This window comes from Gorilla gorilla, chromosome 20 (assembly GCF_029281585.2).
Source record: "Gorilla gorilla gorilla isolate KB3781 chromosome 20, NHGRI_mGorGor1-v2.1_pri, whole genome shotgun sequence".
In the NCBI taxonomy this organism is placed as follows: domain Eukaryota; kingdom Metazoa; phylum Chordata; class Mammalia; order Primates; family Hominidae; genus Gorilla; species Gorilla gorilla.
This window is the reverse complement of record NC_073244.2, coordinates 66604988-66623007: the sequence shown is the minus strand read 5'-3', so window position 1 is coordinate 66623007 and position 18020 is coordinate 66604988. Positions and strand designations below refer to the sequence as shown.

At 49.3% G+C, this 18020-nt stretch overlaps 1 protein-coding gene and 1 long non-coding RNA gene across 2 annotated transcripts; both read right to left on the bottom strand.

Annotated features, from left to right (window-relative positions):
* Nucleotides 1-593: 593 nt before the first annotated feature.
* LOC129528696 (uncharacterized) lies at nucleotides 594-1568 on the bottom strand. The gene is made up of 3 exons (XR_008673973.1): nucleotides 1495-1568; nucleotides 895-936; nucleotides 594-634 (listed from the first exon to the last, which is right to left on the bottom strand). It is a non-coding gene; the product is annotated as an uncharacterized lncRNA (long non-coding RNA).
* Nucleotides 1569-4822: 3254 nt separating this feature from the next.
* LILRB4 (leukocyte immunoglobulin like receptor B4) lies at nucleotides 4823-10108 on the bottom strand. The gene is made up of 11 exons (XM_063701197.1): nucleotides 9952-10108; nucleotides 9446-9496; nucleotides 8975-9259; nucleotides 8528-8827; nucleotides 8164-8214; nucleotides 7836-7886; nucleotides 7032-7148; nucleotides 6648-6723; nucleotides 6528-6565; nucleotides 6214-6269; nucleotides 4823-5327 (listed from the first exon to the last, which is right to left on the bottom strand). The coding sequence occupies exons 1-11, from the start codon at nucleotides 10106-10108 to the stop codon at nucleotides 4947-4949; spliced, it is 1563 nt and encodes a 520-aa protein (XP_063557267.1). The 3' UTR covers nucleotides 4823-4946.
* Between the last annotated feature and the right edge of the window lie 7912 nt (nucleotides 10109-18020).

Below are 18020 nucleotides of genomic sequence, written 5' to 3'. Positions count from 1 at the left end.
TCCGTAGCCCACAAAAAAATCTGTCCCTCCCACCTTAGCCTTTTAATATGCAAATGCGGGTCACCATGATATTTTGAATACATGGTGTTATCTGGAGGTGGCCATCACACTTGGCACAGGTGGTAACAAAGAGAAGACAGTAGGAATCACCATATTGAGTGAACCCAGTTTTTAATGGCTGGCATTTGCACATTAAAGCTTGCTGGCTGGGCCATTTAAGCTGTCATTTCTGTTAGAAAAGAGATGGTTCAGGGATTGTTCCTCATTACTGGAAAATTTCCACCGAGAACCTTCACCCTTACTATCTGCCTAAAACAATTTCTTAGTAACTCCTGTATTACCAGGAGGTCACTGGGGGAACAACAGCTTGGGGTAAACACTCTATGAGGCATAGCACCTGCAGGTCCCCGCATGGGCTGAGGTCGCGGGACTCATGGAGAATTCAACCTCTACCACGGAGTAGGGTACTTTGATACTAGATACGAGGGTGGGGTCTTGTCAGCTGCATCCTCCTCAGATAGAAGGAAAGTGTCTGTCCACGAGCTTTGCATCTGACACAGCAGGGCCATGTTCTCTCCTGAGACCACAGTGGGGCCTGGTTGCACCGAGAGGGAGGCTGTCTCACGGATCTGTCCTGGAGAGAAGAAGGATGGGTGAGGAGCTGCCCCACCTTGTTCTGAGCTGAGACTTCCCCAGGCCTCTCTCTGGGACCCTCAGTATCTCTGTCTCTGTTTTCTCTGAGTCTCCCCGTCCCCGCCCAATCCATCCTCTCTCTCTCTCTGCCTCTCCCTCCCTTGAGACCCTCACCCCTCATCCTGGCCATCACCACCTGGGCTCCCCTGGCAGGGCCTGTACAGAGCCTGGGTCCCTAACTGAACCCTCTTGGCTTCTCACCTGCAATCAGGATGTCCTGGGGGGTCACTGGGGGCTGACCACCTAGAGGAGAGGTTGTGTCCACTGAACATCTGTACTGGCCCCCATGGGAGATGCTCACAGGGCCCAAGGGGAAGTCATCTTGGGAGAACTTCTGGCCAGAACTCTGGGGAAGGTGATGTATCTTTTTCTTGGACAGAGAGAATATTTTTTAGCCAACATCAGAGCAACACAGGAGGGTCAACCTCTCTCCATGGGCCATGACAGGACCCTGTGGAGTCAAATGGGAGGGCTCCCTAGGCACACCTGGAATGTGCGAGGAGCTGGGACTCAGAGGGCTGGTTCCTTCCAAGCCTCCTCTTTCACCAGGTTGCCTCCAGATATGGTCAGAATCTAGTGAGCTGCTGGAGCTCTTGGTCTCAGGTGCTAAAGTCTGCTAAACCAGTCTGGTAAACCTCCACCTGTGGCTAGAAGTCATGGGGTCTGCCAGGATCAGGGCTTGGAACTGTCCATTGGACTGTTTTTCGGGGTCCAGGAGACAGAATAGCTTGTGTTCACCTTCCACAGTCAGAATGAACCCGTCAAATCCCAGCCGTGAAGGACATAATGGGGTCACCTTACCTCCTGAGGTCAGGACAGGGCTGGGCTGAGCTGAGAGGGTGGATTTGCTGTAGAATCCTAGGAGAGAAGGAAGCACCATGTTAAATGGGGCTCACACCTTCCACATCATCCCCCAGGGCTGGGCTGTGAGAAGGGAGACACCCCTGAGAGCCGAACCCCTTCCTGAATGCAGTGCCTGGGGCTGGGACCCCTGAGTGTCCTCTCATCTGTCACCACCAGTTCCAGGCGGTCACTGGGTTCTGACAAGCCTGCAGGGCTGAGAAAGTGACAGCGATATCACTGTGCATAGTGCAGAAATGCAGGGAAATAGGGGAAGAAAACATAACTCCTCCACTGACCCTAGGTCGTGGGTGTTCTTTCTACCAAACAATTCTCTGCTTGGGCTTCCCTTTTTTTGTTACTATTTTCTAACAGTCTCCTCCACATCTCCCTGGATACAGCCCTTGATTCATTTCTGCCTCCTCAGTGCCCCTTGTCTAGTTCTCAGAACCTTCCTCCTCCTCTTTCCATGGTCCTGCCATGAAGCCTTAGGGACATTGGGTGGGTTAGCACTCCAACTTTGAAAGGAAAGCTAATCTTTATTTAAATAATCATCTGTCATCCACTGTCTGTGGCCAGGACTTAGCAGCAAATACAACTGGTGCCTTCCTCAGTTGGACCCTTTCCAATGAGGCTGACTGAGGGCTGAGCACACAAGTGCATGAGAAGTGCTAGGAGTTCAGCCAGAGTGCAATTAGAACCTGTCCTTTCTGCAGGAGGAGGATGGAAGAATCCTTGCTCAAAAGTATATGCTCTCACTTCTTCTATTCAGCATAGTAATAGAAGTCCTAGACACAGCAATTTGGCAATAAAAATACACAAAAGCACCCAAATCAGATAAAAGTGATATTGTCTCTGTTTGCTGACATGATTTTATATATAAAAATATCTAAAGACTCAACCAAACAACTTTTAGAACTGATCCACAAATTTAGTAGAGTTGCAGGATACAAAATCAACATGCAGAAATTGGTAGCATCTCTATATACTAAAAACAAACTATCCAGAAAAAAATTACACTTATAATAGCTAAAAAATTACTTAGAATTAAATTTAACCAAGGAGGTTTAATATCTCTGCACTAAAATCTTTATAACATTGATGAATGAAATTGAACAAGACGCATATAAATGGGAAGGTAGCTTATGTTCATGGTCTGCAAGAATTAACATTGTTAAAATGTTCATACAACAATGAGAACACATGGACACAGGGAGGGGAACAACACACACTGGGGCTTGTAGTGGGAGGGCGGATGATGAAGGGAGGGAGAGCATTAGGAAAAAGAGCTAATGCATGCTGGGCTTAATAACTAGGTAGTGGGTTGATAGGTGCAGTGAACCACCATGGCACAAGCCTACTATGTAACAAAGCTGCAGGTCCTGTACATGTGCCCTGGAACTTTAAAAAAAAGTTCATACCTGCAGACTCAATGCAATTCCTAACAAAATTCCAAGGTCGTTTTCCACAGAAATAGAAAAACAATCCTAAAATTTTAATGGGACTACAAAAGGACTCCAAATAGCCAAAACAATCTTGAGCAAAGGGAAGAAGGGGATATCACACTATGGAATCCCCAAATATCCTACAAAGCTACAGCCAGGAAGACATCATGGAACTGGAATAGAAACAGGTACAGTGATCAGTGCAACAGGGATGAAAGCAAAGAAGGAAACACACACATTTATGGTGAATTGATCCTCAACAAAGTTTCCAAGAACAAGAGAGGGCAGTCCTTTTGAATAAATGGTCCTAGGAGAACTGAGTCTCCATGGAGTGTGGAGGTCTGGGTCCTCCCTGGGCTAGTGGATGGCCAGAGCAGTATACACGCTCGGCTCAGCTGAACGTCCCCTTTCCTGGGAGGAAGAAGGCTTCATTATTTTCTGTTTGAGGGTAAGCTGTGCAGCTGGGCATAGGACACATCCTGGGGATATTCATATGAAGAAGAATGAAATTGAACCCTTATCCCATATACAAAAATGGGTGGGAGAAAAGCTTCAAGACGTTGGTCTGGGCAAGGTTTTTTGGATATGGCCCTGAAGACACAAGCAACAAAAGCAAAAATAGACAAAAGGTGTGGCTTCTAAACAGCTTCTGCAAACAGAATGAAGAGACAACTCAGAAACGGGAGAAAATAGTTGCAAGCTGTATACCTGATAAAGGGTTAATATGCAAAAATATGTAAGGAACTAAAACAACGCAACAGCAAGAAACCAAAAACTACTTGAAACATGGGCAAAGTAGCTGAACAGGCATTTCTCAAAAGAAGACATACAAATGGTCAGCAGCTATATGAAAAGGTGCTCAGACAAAAGCTTTGTCTATTGAGATGATAATTTTTCATTCCTTTTGTTAAAATACTGAATTACATTGATTGAGTTTTTGAAAATTAAGCTATCCCTGCTTTTCATAAACAAAATTAAAGGATAACAAAAAACCAGTGTGGTCATGATATACTGTCTATTTTATAGAGACATGAATCTTACTTGTTAATATTTGTTAAGGGATTTATATTTCTGTGAGAGATCTTCTATGACTTTCCCATTCTGTAGTTTCCTTGTCAGGTTTTGGTATCAACTTGTTCCTAGTCTGATCAAATGTATTTGTGTAAATATATACAAAATATTCTCAGGGAAAATTTATGCAAGTTTGTGTGTGTGTGTGTCTGTGTGTTTCATGAGTGCATAAGAGTTTGAAAAAACCACCAACAAACCTTGCTGAAGTGGCATTTACTTTGTGGGAACATTTTTGATTACAGGATCAATGCATTTTATATATGTTTATGTATGATGATTGAGTTTTTCTATTTATCCTTATGTTCATTAAGTAAACTGTAATTTTTCATATTTAATCTATCTCATCTACATTTTCTGTTATGTCAGCATAGAATTGCTGACAGTTTTCTTTCACCTCTGTAAAGCTGTGTGTAGGGTCTGTAGTGCTGCCTCCTATTTTGTTCCTGTATGGAAATGGATGCCTGCTCTTTTTTCATTTTTATTTTTCTCATTGTGGCCAAGATTCATGTATCATTAATGTTTTCAAGAATAAACATTTTGACTTTATTAATTTTTCTCTATTTTTTGTTTGTCCTCATTAGAAGCTCCCATTTTCCCATGTCATTGGTTTGATGTGTAATATTTACATGATCATTCAATTTAAAACATTGTCTGACTTCTGTTTTGTTTTATCAGTTAACTCATTGTGAATTGAGAGGTCTGCTACTTTATTTTGATAATGCAGGGATATTATTTATCTCTGAAGAATCAGGTGACTCCCAACGTTCCCGGAATCTTCTAGTGGTCTGTGTCAGGGGTCTGGGCTGGCTGGGGTTCAGTGATGTCTACTGGAGGCAGCTTCCATGCCTTCTGGGGTCCTGAGTCTCCATGGCTTGTGGGGTCTGGGTCCCCCCTGGATTAGTGGATGGCCAGAGTGGCATAGACACTGGGCTCAGCTGGAGAGGCCCCTTCCTGGGATGGAGGAGGCTCAGTTGCCTTCTGTCTGAGGGTCAAGCTGTGCAGCTGGGCATAGGTCACATCCTGGGGGGCTTCAGATGCAGCAGCCTGCAGTGGGGGAGAATGAGAGGGAAGGAACATGATGGGGGTGGGGGGGCCTGGGGGCCTGGAGAGGAAAGGACCAGCCTGAGTGTCCATCTGTCTGTCCTCTTCTGCCTGTGTGTCCTTTGTGTCCAGGAATTCCTCGGACAGTGGGGAGGGAGCGGAGGCCATTTCTCTCCTAGGTCTGGAGTGTTTCACCTCGGCATACGTCACTGCCTGGGGGTCTTCATCATGTGGGCTCTGCTGGAGAGAGACAGTGGTGGGGGGTGTCCTTGAATCCTCCTGACCCCCTGGAGTCAATTTTCCTCACTGTTCCCAGGGTGATCCAATTACATCCCTTTCCTGATGGAATCTCAGGGATGCCCTAAGGCCGTGGAGGGTCTGGCCGCTCCCTCCCTGTGGTTCTGGCCTCTGCTCCTCACTCTGACCTTGCCCATTTGGCTGCAGCCTCACGGGCCTTCCTGCAAGAGCTCGCTGCTGCCTCGGGGCCTTTGCATGGCTGTTTCCTCTGCCTGCAGGGGCTCGTCCATTGAGGATCGTGTGGCCCCCTCCGTCCAGGCTTCTCAGATGACAGCTGAGCAGACAGCCCTCCCCTTCCATTCAGACTGGCCCCACTGCCCCACACTCTCTGCCCTTTCCCTGGTTTATGTTCCTTACAGCACGTTGCACTCCTGGACACAGTGCATTCATTTGCATTTTGTCTCCCACCACGAGGTGAGCTCAGGAGGCGGGGGCGGCTTTGCTCCCTGCTGTGTCTGCAGCTCCCTTGGGGAGCCCCATCCACAGTGAGCTCACTGGGAACACTCGCTGGATGAATGAATGAAGGGGAGCCCAGGGGACCGGGGTGGTTCATTTACTCCTCATCCTCCTGAGGCCTGGGGAGCGCTCTAACAACCAGACGGCCAAACAGAGGATGAGGAGCAGGAAGGGGACCCAGGAGGAGGCCCACGAGGTTCCAGGACAGCAGGAGAGAGTGAGGTCCCAGCAGGCGGGAGGCAACGTGCTAGACAAGGAGGGGTCCACCGTGACGATGCTGAGAGCCGGGGGAAGGAGGACAGAGAAGTCCTGCAGGATTAGATCTGGCACCAGGAAGCCTTTGGTGCCGGGGACAGGGGCGGGGTCTCACCCGAGTGTCCATCTCCACCCCGTCCTCAGGCTGTGTGTTCTTCACGGCAGCATCTGCTGGGGGTAGAGCAAGGAGTTCATCTCCTGGGAAGGTTCCCTGGGACCTCTCCTTCCTGCTGGTCCCTGCCCTGTTCCCATTAGTGCCACTGCAATGCAGGGAGGGGCTGTGATGTCCCCGAGGCCCCACAATGTGGGTTCAGACCACTTCTCCCTGAGTCCCTGACCAATCCTAGCCTGTGCTCCTGCCCCCATTGCTATTGAAATTTTGGGACCCCCAGCTCCACCCCAGGTGCACCCTCTCTGCCTCTCACTCACAGAGGTTTTCTCCCTGGACTTCAGCAGCTGGGCTGGACCTGGGGGAGGATATGGGAGTGTAAGGGGCAGTGAGGTGGCTGTTGGGATGGGTGGGAGTCTGAGGTCTTTGGGCAGAATTACCTCCTCTGTAGGCCCCCGTCCTTGGGCTCTGGCTCTGCAGCCCCTGGAGGACGTTGGAAATCAGCCTGTCTCTGGGCTGGGGGAAGGTGGACAGAGTCTCAGCTCTGGGAACGTTAGAACCACCTGCCTTGCACATGCAACTCAAGAGGAAAGGAAACCTGAAAATACACTTGCAAGGATGTTTAAAATACTTTCTAAGTTTAGAAAAACCGAAAGAATAAAGCACTTCCATTACGCCCTCATTTATTTTCTTCTTTCTAGATTTTCTCACTGGGAATTTCTGGAGCAGAGTTTCTAAGCTGACCTCTCCTATCTGGAGTCCCTTTGGCTGGTGCCCTGAGCCCACCCTCCATCAGCCCACGGGTCCTCCAATTTCCTACTTACCCAATGTCCTGTGTTCGCCCTGATGCCAGTGTTGGAGGAGGAGGAAGAGGAGGAGGGAGAGAAGCAGGATGGAGACCACCAAGACCCCGATCAGTACCTCCCAGTGCCTTCTCAGACCTTGGGCATGATGACATCAGGAATGGGGATGATGTCATTGATGTGCACACCTACTGTGTGTGCTGGGTCTTTCTTTCATTACCTCCAACCCTCACAGCAGTTGTGCAACCTGAGATTACCACCCTCTCTCCACCCATTTCACAGATGCACAAACTGAGGCTCAGAGAGGGGAATCGCCTACCCCAGACCCCCCCCAGCCAGGAAGCGGAAGAGCTGGGAAGGAAACCTGGGAGTCTGACCTGCAGCCCTTGTTCCCTGCACCAGAGCCAAGCCCCAGAGTTGCAGGGAAAGAGCCTGACTGTCTTGAACCACGACTCTGCTCCCCTCCCCTGCCCCAGGTCACCGTCACTGCTGCAGGTGGGACGGGACAGGCCCCCGCAGAATCAGGTCTGGGAGGTTCCCTGGGAGGCCTCCTCTCCCAGGAGGGCACAGCTGGGGGTCAGAGCTGAAAGGAACTTTCCCACCCGCAGGTCTCTCTCCTTTACACTTGGAGAAACTGAGTCCCATGCAGGGGAGGGGCCTGTCCACATCACCACCTTCAGAGGGGAGGGGCCTGTCCACATCACCACCTTCAGAGGGGAGGGGCCTGTCCACATCGCCACCTCCAGAGGAGCCTGAACCTAGGACAGAACCCACCCTCGGCTCCCCTAGACCCCGCCCACCTCCCACTCAGAGCCCCTCACTCACCACTGTGGGGGCCTGACCCTGTAGGCATGAGGGGCTGGTCCTCAGGGCCTGCTGGGTTAGAACAAGGATGTGAGGGCTGGGGCTGCCCTGCTCCCCACCTCAGCTTGGCTCCCCGCAACGTCTCCTTCAGCCTTGACCCCCTCACCCCTCACCAGCCCAGCCTCAGGGCCTTGGGAGCCTGTGGTGCCTCCCAAGTCGCTGCCCGACTCCCACATCTGTGGAAGCAAGCCCAGCTGAGAATTAGAACGAGGACTTAGATCCACTGAGCATGTCTTGAGACAGGCCTCGGGCTTTGGAAACTCTCTGGACAGAGGCCTCTGAGACTCACCAGCTGTTGAGACGGACCTTGTGGGTGAGGGCCTGGGACCCTCCAAGGATCCTGGGTAGAAGGACAAGAGGAGGGTGAGAGTCTGGGGTTGCCCCTGGGTCTCCACATCAAATTGAACCTCTCCCTATATCTGCCCTGCAGCTTCCCAAAGACCATTTCTCTGCCCACCTGGCACCTTCTGGACCCTAGGTGAGGGAGAAGAGCATGGGCATGCCTGGGAGGGCCCCTGTTGTCCTCCTCCCCTCTGAGGGCTGAGTCCCCCACTGGCTGAGCCCCTCTCCCTCCATCCCTGCCCAGAGCTCTCCTGGCAGCAGGGCATGAACTGAGCCACCGAGCTCAGAGAGGACAGGGTCAGGAGCCTCACCTGAGACTATGAGCTCCAGGGGGTCACTGGGGTGTGACAGCAGGTAGTGGGAGAAGCCGTGTGAGCTGAAGCACCTGTAGGTCCCCCCGTGCACTGAGGTCACAGGACTCATGGGGAATTCAGCCTGGTGCTGCTGAGCTACGTGCTCTGATCTCAGATGCAGTAGGGGATGGGCTGCCCGCTCCTTGATCAGAAGGAAAGTGTCCATTGGGCTCCGTGACTGACACAGCAGGGTCACGCTCTTTCCTGAGGTCACAAGAGGACTCGGCAGGGCTGAAAGGGTGGGTTTGCTGTAGGCTCCTAGGGGAGAAGGAGGCACCGTGTTAAATGGGGCTCCCACCTCCCACATCATCCCCAGGGCTGGGCTGTGAGAGGGAGATGCCCCTGAGAGCTGACCCCCTTCCTGAGGGCAGAGCCTGGGGCTGGGACCCCTGAGTGTCCTCTCACCTGTCATCACCAGCTCCAGGGGGTCGCTGGGCTGTGACCAGCCTACAGGGCTGCGATAGTAACAGCGGTATCTCCCTGCATAGTCCTCTGTCATGGATGGGATGGAGAATCTGGCCTTGTTCTTGGGCTCCAGTGGGTTCTGTGTGTCCCAGGGTGCTGGGCTTTCCTCTTTATCCAGACGGTACTCCCGGGCCTCCAGGGTCCCCTGACACCAGATGGTCACAGAGTTCCCCCAGCTGATCACAGAGCCTGGCTCAGCCCAGAGGGTGGGTTTGGGGAGGGGCCCTGGAAGAAAATCAGAGGCTGGATCCCAAGACCTCCCTCAGCCCTCAGATCCCAGCTCTCAGCCCCAGGACCCCCCCGTCATCCTCATCAGTCACCCAGAACTGCTGTCTCCTCCTCCAGCTGCCCATGGGTGGCCCCTTGTCCCAGTGAGGAGGAGGGACCTGGGACAGCTGGGGACAGACTCACCTGCCTGCACGTGGGTCCTGGGGCCCAGACTCAGCCCTGGAAGAGAGTTCCCTGTGAGGGATTTGCCCCGGAAGCCTGAGCAGGTCCTCTCTTTACCCTGAGATTCTTTTTTTTTTTTTTTTTTTTTTGAGACGGAGTCTCACTCTGTCACCCAGGCTGGAGTGCAGTGGCATGATCTCGGCTCACTGCAAGCTCCGCCTCCCAGGTTCCCGCCATTCTTCTGCCTCAGCCTCCCGAGTAGCTGGGACCACAGGCGCCCGCCACCACGCCCGGCTAATTTTTTGTATTTTTAGTAGAGACGGGGTTTCACCGTGTTAGCCAGGATGGTCTCGATCTCCTGACCTCGTGATCCGCCCGCCTCGGCCTCCCAAAGTGCTGGGATTACAGGCGTGAGCCACCGCGCCCGGCTACCCTGAGATTTTTGAGTCTCCTAAAGAACCAGGGCCTGGCTGTGAGGCAAATTTCCTCCAAGACTCGGGTCTCCCCTCCCCCTCTTTAAATCTCACCGAGGCAGAGCAGGGCCGTGAGGGTGGGGATCATGGCGTCTCCTCCCAGGGGCCCCAGCTGTGCAGATGGATGAGTCCTCAGTGCCGGCAGGACAAAGAGACACACAGGGTGTGGCCGCTTGGAGGCTGGGTCCTTCTCGTCATGGGGTTGTTCCATCAGCAGCCCACAGGAAGGGAAACTGCCCTCATTTGAACCCCAGCCTGGCTTTCATTTCCCCAGGGCTAGGGCTGGGGCAGGCACCAGGTTCTCTGCAGACATTTCAGACAGAAATGGGGTCTCTCTGATCCCAGCCTGCTGTCTGCCTGATCTTAATTCCTCTCTTGACCAAACATCAACCCGTATGTATCGTGTGTTTGCAAAGCACCTGACACTGGGGGTACATCATTGAACAAGTGAAAAAAAAAAAAAACCAAAAACCTGCATTTTCAGGGTACAGATGAACCATAAAGCTTCCTTTTGCTGCCATAACAAATCACCGCAAGCTTAGTGGCTTCACATAACGTAGGTTTATTGACTTACTGTCCCGGAGGTCACAAGTCCAAAATGGGTCACCTTGGGCTAAAATGAAGCTGCTATCAGAGCCGTGTCCTCCTGGAGGCTCCAGGGAGAATCTGTTCCCTCGCCTGTTCAAGCCTCTGCAGGCTCCCGCATTCCTGCCTCTCCATTCGCTCCAACCTCAAAGCCACCAGTCCCGTTATCTGCCCCCTGCTTCCATGCACTCACCTCCTTCTCTCACTCTGACCCTCCTGCCTTCCTCTTTCATTTACTCAGCCCCTTGTGATTACATCAGGCCCACCTGGATAATCTCCCCAACCCAAGATCCTTCACTTAATCACATCTGCAAAGTCCCTTTTGCCACATAAGCTTCCCCAACTCACAGGGTCTGGGGCTCAGGAGGTGGACATCTCTGGGAGGTCACTATTCTGCCTCCCACAGGACTTCAGGGACTCCTTTAGCCAAATCTCACATAGAGCACTTCTCTGCAATGACGGAGAGCGGCTGGGCATGCCAGTCGAATGCTTGGTGGGCCAGTACGCAGCCAGGTCATGGTCGGCTACTCATGTCCCATGGGACCTGCCCACTTGAGGCCAAACATTCCATCTCCACCAGAGCCCGGTAGACACCTAAAAACTGTGTCGCAAAACAAAACTCATTCTCTGCAGCGCTAGCACGATGTAGCTCCAAAATATATATATATATTTTTCTTTTCTGAGATGCAGTCTCACTCTGTCGCCCAGGCTGGAGTGCTGTGGTGTGATCTCAGGTCACCACAACCTCTGCCTCCTGGGTTCAGGAGACTCTCCTGCTTTAGCCTCCTGTGTAGCTGGGATTACAGGCACCCACCACCACTCACAGCTAATATTTGTATTTTTAATAGAGATGGGGTTTCACCATGTTGGCCAGGCCGGTCTCGAACTCCTGACCTCAGGTGATCCGCCCATCTCAGCCTCTCAAAGTTGCTGGGATTACAGGCATGAGCCACCACGCCCAGCCAAGCATAGATTTTAAATATTTTCACAGATGTTAGTATGCGGAGTGATGGACATGTTAACTGTCTTGATTCCATCATTCCACAGTGTATACATTTATAACACATTGTACCCCATAAATATATATAGTTGGTGAATTAAATATTTAGTAAAATGACTTTGAAAAGGAAAAAAGCCATAAATACATAACAAGCAAGCAAAAAGGCCAGGTAGCTTCAACCCTTAGATCACTGCCTGTGTTAGCTAACACTTCAGGTGGCCAGCTCACAATAGTCATCCGTTTGAGTGGGCACGTCCTGCAATGATCTGGAATTGTAGTCTGTCCTAGATGGTGACTAACCCTTTTCTGTCTCTGTTCTTCGTAAAAGGATGAGAGGACCTTCTAACTTTAGAACTGAAACATAGGGTGGGAGGGGAAAGAGGAAGCAGAAAAAACAAACCCCAAATTAATCGTACCTAATGGTCAGGAAGGCAAAGGAGAGGCTTGCAGGAGGCTGAAAGTGAAAGTGCCGGGAAACGCATGAACACCACTGCCTTCAGGTTTCCAAGCACCTGCTTTTAGTACCTCATTCTGTATCCTTTTGGGTCACTCTCAGAATCACAGGACAGTATCTCATTTCGAGGATTTCCATGTGTCTCTCCACATTTGTGTGTAAGGACCTTATTGGAAGCTATTTCAGCCAAAGCTTGATGCGTCTGACAGTCGCTGGGGAAAAAGAAACTCCAAGAAATGGAGACTAGAAAGCCATACACATATTGGCGAGTATCTCCTGTTTTGGAGGGAAGTTCTGGATGGTGGTCTGCACATTATCAGAGATCCTGGTGTGGACCTGTCCATATTACCTGCTGTAGTGGTGTCCGCAATGCATGCTGATTTCAGAAATTCCTTTCCTTCTCTCTTTCATAAGGGAACCCTATTCCCTTAAACTTGGTTCCCATATCAGTTACCTGCGCTCATATCCTTGTCTTAAGTCCTGCTTTCAGAGTAACCTGTGCTAGGCAAGGACTGGGAAATGCCAGGAGGTTTTTTGATGTCATCACCCCTTTTCTAACTGCTCAACATGCCTTGCCTTTACCAGTCCTGGACTTCTTGCATTTTGCTTCTTTTTTTTTTTTTTTTTTTTTTTTTTTTTGTGACAGGGTGACACTCTGTCATCCAGGCTGGAGTGCAGTGGTGCAATCTTGGCTTACTGCAACCTCGGCCTCCTGAGTTCAAGCAATTCTCCTAACTCAGCCTCCCGAGTAGCTGAGAGCTGAGATTACATGCAGCTGCCACCACACCCGGCTAATTTTTGTATTTTTGGTAGAGATGGGGTTTCACCATGTTGGCCAGGCTGGTTTCGAACTCCTGACCTCAGGTGATCTGCCCGCCTTGGCCTCCCAAAGTGCTGGGATTACAGGCATGAGCCACCGCGCCCGGCCTCATTTTGCTTTTGTATTCGTGCACTCACCACTCAGTAAATCTTATCCATCCTCACTTAAGAAACATTTAAACATGTCAACCTGTGGCCATCCCAGGACACAAGAGATAAAGGCGAGCAAAGCAGATATATTGGATTCACAGTAACCCAGACTTCATTTCAAATTACCTCCTCTCCTAGAAAATCTAGCATCCTAGCAAAAATTAAGTTGATAAAATCACTACGCAAAAAGTTTAGAGATGGGACCAGTCCCGGGAAGGAAAGATTTAACGCAACAGGACAGGACAAAAGAAATACCCACTGGGTCCTGCACTCACCACCTGGGTGCAATAGTTCCATGTAGCAAACCTAAGCATGTATCCTCGTATCTAAAATAAAAGTTGAAGTTCAAAAAATAAAGAAGAAAAAGAGAAAGCGATTGAGAGGGAGGGTGGTGAAGAAGCTGAAGGAGAGGTTGGTGGTGATGATGAATTGGTATTATCTGAATGAAGGGATGCCTGGAGGTGGAGAGAGAAGCATTGCAGGAGATCCTGGTCATAGGTATTCAAACGGGTGGATCCTAAAGCCTTACAAGAAGTAAAAAGACCACAAGAGTCATTCATTCGTTTCGAAGTATACTTCACTCTAGAGTCAAGCTTTTGTGAGATACTGAAAACAGGACCTAGTTGGAATGAATCATAAATTTCCATCTTAACTTGGGGTCACGGGTGTTCTGTGATTCATAAGAACCCATGTTTCATTGTTTCGTTTTCTTTTTTTATTATTATTATACTTAAAGTTCTGGGATACATGTGCAGAACGTGCAGGTTTGTTACATAGGTATAGAACGTGCAGGTTTGTTACATAGGTATACACGTGCCGTGGTATTTTGCTGCACCCATCAACCTGTTGTCTACATTAGGTATTTCTTCTAATGCTATCCCTCCCCCAGCCCCCCAGCCCATGACAGGTGCCGGTGTGCGATTTTCCCCTCTTTGTGTCCATGTGTTCTCATTGCTCAACTCCCACCTATGAGTGAGAACATGTGGTGTTTGGTTTTCTGTTCTCGTGTTAGTTTGCTGAGAATGATGGTTTTCAGCTTCATCTGTGTCCCTGCAAAGGACATGAACTCATCCTTTTTTGTGGCTGCATAGTATTCCATGGTGTATATGTGCCACATTTTCTTTATCCAGTCTATCATTGATGGGCATTTGGGTTGGCGTATTTGATTTTATCCAGGGTTCTACAGATGCCAAGGAAGGGGTGCAGCTCTACTTAAGTTTACCTCTTGGTCTCTCCTTGGGACCTCCTCTGACTGTGCCATGCCTGAAACACCAACCCCTCTGTCACCACCAGGATCGATTGCAACTGCTCCATGCACATGAGACTACTGCATAGTCTGGGAGCAGTTGGCCTGGGGACAGTGGGACTGGAAGGCCATGGAGGGTAGAAGAGCTCACAGTCCACACAGCAGCCAGAAGGGAGGATATTTCAACATTCTCAAATCAATAGATATGATATCTCTTGTCAACAGAAGGAAGAACAAAAAAACATATAATCATGGCCAGGCGCGGTGGCTCATGCCTGCAATCCCAGCACTTTGGGAGATTGAGATGGGTGGATCACTTGAGGTCAGGAGATCGAGATCAGCCTTGCCAGCATGGTGAAACCCCATCTCTCTCAAAAATGCAAAATATTAACTGGGTGTGGTGGTGTGCACCGGTAGTCCAGCTACTTGGGAGGCTGAGACAGGAGAATCTCTTGAACCCAGGAGGCGGAAGTTGCAGTGAGCCAAGATCGCACCACTGCACTCCTGCCTGGGTGACGGAGAGACCCTCTGTCTAAAAAAAAAAAAAAAAGTTATATGATCATCACAATAGATGTTAAAAAAACATTTGACAAAATTCAACATCCCTTCATCATTAAAACTATCAACAAATTAGGCCTAGAAGAAACACACCTCAACAAAAAATCCCCAGATAATTCCATTAACAAGTGTGCAAAGCATCTGAATAGTTGCTTCTCAAAAGAAAATGTACAGATGGCCAACAGCTATATAAAACACTAATCATCGGCCAAGCGCGGTGGCTCACACCTGTAATCCCAGCACTTTGGGAGGCCAAAGCAGGTGGATCACTTGAACCCAGGAGTTCGAGACCAGCCTGGGCAACATGGTGAAACTTCATCTCTACCAAAAATACAAAAAAAGAAAAGAAAAAAAAAAGCTGGGCGTGGTGACATACACCTGTAGTCCCATCTACTGAGGAGGCTGAGGCAGGAGGCTCACTTGAACCCAGTAGACAGAGGTTGCAGTGAGCCAAGATCACACTACTGCACTCCAGTCTGGGTGACAGAGCGAGACTTCATCTCAAAACACAAACAAACAAACAAAAACCCACAATCATCACTGGCATACAAATCAGAACCACAATGAGTATCATCTTATTTCAGTTAAAATGTCTATTATCAAAGAAACATATAAAAACATGCTGGGCTGGGCACAGTGGTTCACGCCTGTAATCTCAGCCCTTTGGGAGGCCGAGGCAGGCGGATCACGAGGTCAGGAGTTTGAGACCAGCCTGGCCAACATGTTGAAACCCCGTCTCTACTAAAAAGACAAAAATTAGCCGGGCGTGGTGGCGCTCGCCTGTAATCAGGAGGCTCCTGCTACTCGGGAGGCTGAGGGAAGAGAATCGCTTGCACCCAGGAGCTGGAGGTTGCAGTGAGCTGAGATGGCACCACTGCACTCCAGCCTGGGCGACAGAGTGAGACTCCATCTAAACAAACAAACAAATAAATAAATAGATCAATAAAATAAAATAAAAACATGCTGGTGAGGATGTGCTGACAAAATAACTCTTAGACACTGTTGGTGGGAATATAAATTAGTACAGCCATTATGGAAAACATGAAGATTCCGGCCGGGCGCGGTGGCTCACGCCTGTAATCCCAGCACTTTGGGAGGCCGAGGCGGGCGGATCACGAGGTCAGGAGATAGAGACCATCCTGGCTAACATGGTGAAACCCCATCTCTACTAAAAATACAAAAAATTAACCGGGCGTGGTGGCGGGCACCTGTAGTCCCAGCTACTTGGGAGGCTGAGGCAGGAGAATGGTGTGAACCCGGGAGGCGGAGCCTACAGTGAGCCGAGAGCACGCCACTGCACTCCAGCCTGGGCGACAGTGAGACTCTGTCTCAAAAAAAGAAAAAAAAAAAGCATGGAGATTCCTCAAGATACTGAAACTGCAATTATCGTAAAATCCAGTGAGTTCACTACTGGATATTCATGCGAAGGAAAAAAATCTCAGGACATCACAAGAGTCCCTGCACCCGTATGTTTATTGCAGCACTCTTCACAAGTCAGCATACGGAATCAACCTAAGTGTCCATCAGTGGATAAAAGGGTAAAGAAAATGTGGTATATATACACAACGGAAGGGGGGTCATCCATAAAAAAGAATGAAATCCTGACATTTACAGCAACATAGTTGGAACTGGAGGTCATTATGGGCAGTGAAATAAGCCAGGAACAGAAAGACAAATCTCGAATGTTCTCACTCATACGTGGGAGCTAAAGAAGTGGATTCCTAAACAGAGAGAGTAGACTGGTTGGCCAGGTGTGGTGGCTTGTGCCTGTAATCCCAGTGATTTGGGAGGCCAAGGCAGGTGGATCACTTGAGGTCAAGGAGTTCCAGACCAGCCTGGCCAATGTGGCAGAACCCCTTCTCTACGAAACATACAAAAATTAGTTGGGCGTGGTGGTGTGCACTGTGGTCCCAGCTACTCGGGAGTCTGAGGCAGGACGACCGCTTGAGCCCTGGAGGGTTGAGGCTGCAGTGAGCCATGATTGTGTCACTGCATTCCAGCTTGGGCAACAGAGCAATACCTTATCTCAAAAGAAAAAAAAAAAGGCCAGGCGTGGTGTCTCACGCCTGTAATCCCAGCACTTTGGGAGGCTGAGGCGGGTAGATGACTTGAGGTCAAGAGTTCGAGACCATCCTGGCCAACATGGTGAAACCCTGTCTTTAGCCTGGCGTGGTGGTGTGCATCTGTAATCTCAGCTACTCAGGAGGCTGAGGCAGGTGAATCGCTTGAACCCAGGAGGCAAAGGTTGCAGTGAGCCAAGATCACGCCACTGCACTCCATCCTGGGTGACACAGCGAGACTCTGTCTCAAAAAAAAAAATGTGTAGACTGGTGGTTACTAGAGCTGGAAAGGGTGGGAGATAAGTAGATGTTAGTTACGGAGTATAGAAATACAGCTGGATAGGAGAAATAACTGAGTATTTGACAGTACAGTAGGGGAAGTATAGTTAACAATAATATATTGTGTATTTCAAAACAACTAGAATAAAAGAATTGTAATGCTCCCCAACACAAAGAAAAGATAAATATTTGAGGTGATGGATATTCTAATTACCCTGATTTTATTATTACCCATTGCATACAAGTATCAAAATATCATAAGTACCCCAAACCTATATACAACTATTATATATGGATAAAAATAAATAAATGGAACTCTGACACCAACTTTAAGGCATAACGTGTACAAATCCAGGGGATCTATTTAGGGCACTGGTTGTCCTGAGTGTGCTAATTTGATTGTGGCAATCATTACACAATGTATACGTATATGAAATCATCATGTTGTACACCTCAATGTATACAATCTTGGTTGATTAAATCATTTTAAGGATAAAAAAGGATTTTTTAAAAAGATAAAAAGGAAAACACTGAACTTCTCTGTGGCTCTCCTTTTTCCCTGCTCAGCTTTGAATAACTGTGAAGGCAAAGACTGGATGCAGGTGACCTGTGCACCCTAGGACCTGGCGTGGGGTTGCCAGGCTTTAGGTCTTTAGGATTATTTGTTGATGTACAAAGGAAAGCATGGCCCAGAGAACTAGGCTCTGCTCTCAGTTGCATAAATATGGCCCATTCTTAAGGTCAGCAATTAAGCTCCAGGAAGATCCCTAGAGTCAGCTGAGCAGAAAATTGCAAAAAAGTCTCTGGGGCAATTGGGGATTTCCAGGAGACATAGGAGCAGCTGGGCACTGCGTCAGTGATAATGAAATCAGCTGGGTGGATGTAGCCAGGTCTCTAGAAACAGCCAGCGGATGTAGCCGGGTCTCTAGAAACAGCCAGCGGATGTAGCCGGGTCTTTAGAAACAGCCAGCG